The sequence below is a fragment of the Ipomoea nil genome, unplaced genomic scaffold (assembly GCF_001879475.1).
Source record: "Ipomoea nil cultivar Tokyo-kokei standard unplaced genomic scaffold, Asagao_1.1 scaffold3069, whole genome shotgun sequence".
Classification (NCBI taxonomy): Eukaryota; Viridiplantae; Streptophyta; class Magnoliopsida; order Solanales; family Convolvulaceae; genus Ipomoea; species Ipomoea nil.
In genome coordinates this window covers 7,131,521-7,137,455 of record NW_017619497.1, presented here as the reverse complement: position 1 = coordinate 7,137,455, position 5,935 = coordinate 7,131,521, and the positions used below count along the sequence as shown (strand labels likewise).

At 36.6% G+C, this 5,935-nt stretch overlaps 1 protein-coding gene across 1 annotated transcript; it reads left to right on the top strand.

Annotated features, from left to right (window-relative positions):
• Nucleotides 1–2,492: 2,492 nt before the first annotated feature.
• LOC109165753 (transcription factor VOZ1-like) lies at nt 2,493–5,686 on the top strand. The gene is made up of 5 exons (XM_019314669.1): nt 2,493–2,675; nt 3,031–3,292; nt 3,465–3,608; nt 4,188–4,716; nt 4,833–5,686. The coding sequence occupies exons 1-5, from the start codon at nt 2,542–2,544 to the stop codon at nt 5,387–5,389; spliced, it is 1,626 nt and encodes a 541-aa protein (XP_019170214.1). The 5' UTR covers nt 2,493–2,541; the 3' UTR covers nt 5,390–5,686.
• Nucleotides 5,687–5,935: the final 249 nt, after the last annotated feature.

The following is a 5,935-nucleotide window of genomic DNA, read 5'->3' as shown; positions in this document are numbered from 1 at the left end:
TTTTACCACGCCCGGGGTCCCTACTCAGAGCCGCAGCGGCAGCCAAGACCGCATGGACTCAGTCCCGCCCAGCCGTGGCTGCCACTGCCACTGCTACGCTGCCGACAGAAAACCGCCACGCTGCCCAGGCGAGTCCCACCGCCGGCCGCGGTGCTGCCGACGCCGCCGGATCCTCTGTGCCGCCAGTGAGAAGATGCAGGGTCGATGCAGGATATCTACACGAGACAGGGAATGCAACTGTAGGGGCCGTTTTATTAGATGGAGATGGAGCCTATATCTCGGCACTAACCGCGCCGCTACCGGCCTGTACGTCACCACTTATGGCTGAGGCTTTGGCGTGTAAGGAAGTTTTATCATGGCTAAAGGATCGAGGTGAACAGAATATTGAGATCTACACGGATTGTTTGACACTACAACGCTACCTTACATCATCAACCACTGCGTTTCGCTCTTACGTTGGCTATGCCATTGATAGCTGCAGGCAAATTGCCGTTTATTTTCACTCATGTTCTTTTAATTATATTTCTAGATCGGACAATTATTTAGCTCATGCTTTAGCCACTACGGCTTATCAGCAACCTGATACTATGTACTGGGATACTCACCCACCAGACATTATTTCAGCATTTTTCTAATGAAGCATCGCATAAAATTTTCAAAAAAAAAAAAAAAAAAAAAACTTTGGTTAAATAATTAGCCCGATTAAATACATATCATTCAATGTTGAGCATCAAAGATTATACTCCGTAAATTAGAAATTTTAAAAATCATTTGATTTTCTTGATTTTTTTTTTAAAAACAAATTTAGTTTAATTGAGTTTTTTTTTTTTTTTTAATCTTCTTTTCATTATTTAGAACGAAACTTAATATTTCAATTATGCTTTTTCATTATTTGAATTATTTAGGTCATTATGGTATTAGTATTTCTTTTTTGTATTTTTTATAATGGTACAATTGTACATTACTTTACAAATATTATACCATTATTTGTCTATCGCACAAAATTGTTCTTACATCATTGTCAGACATGCCGGCCTAACTACAAAGTTGTTGATCATAAATACAATTATACATTGACTCTAAAACGGTAGGACCATTTTCCAAATAATTGACAATGTTAACATCATACTAGCTCCAATTGAACAAGTTTACACATAAGAACTTGATCAATGCATGAAAACTTCTAAATAAATTTGTAAGTTAATTTTTACTATATCATTATAACAATATCAATTGTAATCATATATTTTGAATTATTTATTATCATCCTCTATTGACAACAATTGCAACAATTGTAGCAATTGTCATTGACAAACTCTCAAAAAAAATTATCTCAACAAGGAATGAAAATTAAAAAAAAAACATTGATTTCATTATTGTTAATGAAAAGCATGTATGACACTTTATTACTCTTATTAACTTAAATAAATTAGTAGCTACAACAAAAAATAATACATATGCATTTAATTAATTTAGAATTAGATGTCTATAATGCTTTATTTAAAAATAAATGATTCATTATAAAAAAAAATTAAAAGAAATATAATTTCATTAGTTATATTATCTTGGTTTATACAATTCAAAGATTTCTTAGCTTCAAATTTATTATTCACTACATTGTCCATTGTCTTCTTTTTACGTTATCTTGTAATTAAATATCAAAGTTATAATACAAAACATGTTATATATATTTATTTACCAAGTATTTTATACAAATATAATACATATTAATATTTTGTTCAATACTTAGCTTTCACATGATAACCTACGACACACATTTCACAATACACGAAACATGTAGGGAAAAACTGTCACTACTAAATATCAATAGGTGTTTGTAAGCTAAAGAGTTCATATTACAACTAAAATCCCAGTCATATACACAACAAGACAACTCTAAAGCTTCCTACACCATAATCTCATCATTACATGATGAATCCCTCTATGCTGCCACCAGTAACCTAATTGCAAATGTCACACTACCAATAAAAAGAAAAAAAAAGAAAAAGAAAAAAGAGGACATGTACTGAAGATGAAAACAATGACAATGCTACCCAAAAGAGAATTAAGAAAAATTAGAGAAATTTAAATCAAAAGTAGTATTTATTTAGACTATCGCTTCAAGGCTAAGTATTTAGACTAACGTTATTATAAAATTGCAAACATTTATTGTAGTGACAATTATAATCAATATATCATATATTGTCTTGAATTTATATACTTTAAATTACCGATTTAAATAAATAAAATAAACATTTATTTACGTATGCATAAACATCTCCTATATAATATTACATTGATATACTTTGAAATACTTATTTAAAAATAATCATTGGGCATTATTCCACGCGCAAAGCGCGTAAAAAAAAAAACTAGTTTTAATAATAAGATTTCAAGGTACGAATTTTTATTTTTATAATTTAAATAATAAAAAAAAACACATGGTAACGAAGGGCTTATAAAGGGCATAATTGGAATGTGAAGAGTACGCAAAAAGCTTGTCAGCAGGCTGCGGCGTGCGGCTCAGCGCGGTGGTTCTTCATGCTTTTGCCGCGTACGCAATCGCACCTCATCGACAAAAAACTACTCTCCACTCCTCAACTTTCTCTCTCTACTCCCCCCAAAGCCGCTCTCTTCTGCCTTTCTCGCTGTTCAGCACAACCAGTTCTTACCAGGTACTAAAACCCCCGATCTTTCGGATTCGATTTATTTCTTGAATCCCGGGTGTAATTTCACGAGAATTTCCTGCTTTTTGACGTCTCTTGCGCGTGCTTTAACTTGTTTGTTCTATATTCTCTTACTATTTGTGGATTTTTGTAGTGAAGTTGCAGTTTGATTTGAAATTAGGGTTCTGTAACTTGATTCAAAAAGCTTTTACAAAAAAAAGGGTGCAACTTTGTGCTAAAAATCGGTTTTTTTTTTTTGCTGGGAATTAAGTGTTTGTTTGAATTCGAGTGTTGCGAGGAATTCGTGATCTTTGATATGATCACAAGGGTGTGAATTTTTGTATGATAGTATATTGTTTTGCAGGTTAAGACTGAAGGTAAAGGCTATAAGTTTAAGGATGGGAAAGGGTTCGAAGAGCGGCGTGGGCAAGTCTGCATCTTACCAGGTCTTCAAGGACAGGGCTAAGAATCGGGTGGATGATCTGCAAGGGATGTTCACTGATCTGCAGTCCTTGAGGAAAGAGAGCCGTACTTCTGAAGTGGCAGTGCTTGAGGAGCAGCTTAACCAGGTGCTTCGGGAGTGGAAGGCTGAGCTCAATGAGCCCTCCCCTGCTTCTTCTTTGCAGGTAATTTGCCCATTTATGTCCAGTGCTCATAAGCTTATTCACTGAATGCAAGTCCACTCTTTGAACCTCTGTTTGGTCGTGTTTGTGGTTGCAAATTATGATTTAAGTGCCTTTGTTGTTATAAATGTAAAATTTCGGATGTGGACTTTGACCTTTATGGATGGCATTGCAGGGAGGGAGTTTGGGATTTAACACATCAGACCTTTGTAGATTGGTGCAGCTTGGTGAGGAGGAAGATGACGCCACCAGTGCATTAGCTGCCCTAAAGTCTGAACCTGATGCGCAAAAAGTTAGTGGTGCTGCTGGTTATCAAGAGGTACACATCTTTTGATAGTAATTTTGTTTTCTGCTACGAATTGATACATTCTTCAGAATGATACTTCTGGATATGATTTGTGTGTGGAGAATTTACGATCGTGTGTGGAGAATTTAATTGTACACATCTTTTAATTTTTTTTTATTGGAATTATGACATGTGCAAGCTGTGAGGAAAGTTTAATGCTAGATTCCTGCAGTGGGGGAAGGGGTGAAAGGTGGGGTGGGGGCGGACTTATTGATGAAGAGCTTTATTTGCTGCAATAGATTTTGGGAGAGGGCTCCATATTTGGAATGGCTCCACCTTATCTGTGCAGTCATTTTATTTATTTATTTATTTGTTGTCTTTGTGATTCTTCATCATTTGTTGTTTCACTCCTTTTTCTTTGCCTGCTACCTAATCATCTTCACCTTTTCTTCTGGTTCCTGTCATCTTCTTTAGACACTCTCAATTCCTTTATTTTTTGAAGGTTTTTCTTTGCATATTAAGGATTTGGCATTTAGGGTTCTTACAATCTCTATATTTCTGTTTGGTTTCTCGTTGTTGAATATTTATTCTTGGGTTGTTGTTTGCCCATAGGGTCTGAATGTAGCTCAGGTGCTGCAGGAGCAAAATCTTCAGGAGCAAAATCAGTTGGTTGACCAATCCAAAAATGCTCCTTTAGGGGTTAACAATGTGGGCATTAGTAATGTAGGTCCTGCACAGTTGGGGGATTATCAGTCATATGATTTTCATCAAGATTTTGAGCAGCAGTATTTCCCTGGGTTTGATTGTGTGAATCTTTGCCTCGAAGATGTTTTGCCTGCAATTCATATTAATCCTCCACCTTCTGCATTCTTGGGCCCAAAATGTGCACTTTGGGATTGCCCGAGACCTGCAATGGGGTCAGACTGGTGTCAAAAGTCTCAAGACTACTGCAGTGACTATCATGCTTCCCTTGCTCCAAATGAAGGCTACATTGGACATCCCCCGATTCTAAGACCAATGGGTATTGGCTTAAAGGATAATCTGCTTTTCCAAGCGCTCAGTGCAAAAGCACAGGGAAAGGATGTCGGTGTTCCAGAGTGTGAGGGTGCAGCAACTGCAAAATCCCCATGGAATGCGCCTGGTTAGTTTCTACCGGTTTGACACACTTGCATTTCTCATAATGATGTTTCCATGATCATCCTATCCTTTCCTTTTTATTGATGGAATCATATAACCAATTATGTTGTGATTTTGCAGAGCTTTTTGATCTTAAAGTTGTCGAAGGTGAAACAATTAGGGAGTGGCTTTTCTTTGACAAGCCTCGAAGAGCGTTTGAGAGTGGAAATAGAAAGCAGAGGTCATTGCCTGATTATAATGGGCGGGGGTGGCACGAGTCAAGGAAGCAGGTGATGAAAGAGTTTGGAGGACTAAAGAGATCTTATTATATGGATCCACAACCAATGAAGAACTTGGAGTGGCATCTCTATGAATACGAGATCAACAACTATGACACGTGCGCTTTGTATAGATTGGAACTGAAGCTCGTGGATGGCAAGAAGAGCCCAAAAGGAAAAGTAAACAATCCATCTGTTGCTGATTTGCAGAAGCAAATGGGAAGACTTAACGCTGAATTCCCTCCCGACACCAAGCGCACCGTGAAGGGTAGGGCAAAGGCGAACGCCAAGGGTAACACTGGAAATATTCCATCTGCTCCAAATCCTACTGTTCCAAATTCTGAAGGGCTTTGTTATACTACTGCACCACCACCTTACGATTATGTTATCAATGATCTGAGTGGCTACTACATAACGTAGTAGGATGAATTTGGAACACTACTGTTTTCTTCTCTTCTTATTTTTTATTTATTTGGTTTGTCAGTCACATTTTTCACTCCAGTCTCACATCTCAGTTAAGAAGCTGGGTTAATGTCTGAGAATTGCTAACTCCTATTGCCATGAATGTACAGAGCTACTATTAGAAATACTCCTACTAAAATGGCTCTAATCATCTTGTAGTGATGATTTTTGCTGATTAATATTGGATCTGTTAATGGTTCTTGTGCTTGTATCTTTATAGAAATCTGGATACAGTTTTCAGTGGTTACAGCATCATTACAAATTTGCCATTTTTTTGTTTTGATATATTAAGTTTCTCAGCTAACACCGGACTAAAATCATAAATTCTGCATAAGAGTCATTAGAGAAGGTAAATGTGAGTCACAACATCATTACAATTTTGCCATTTTTTTTGATTATTTTAAATCTTACTTTACACTAGATTAGTCCTAAACCTTTAAAATTCTTGCTTAAGAGTCGTTTAAAGAGGTAAATCGTGGCAAATTATGTTGTGCATCTGTGTGC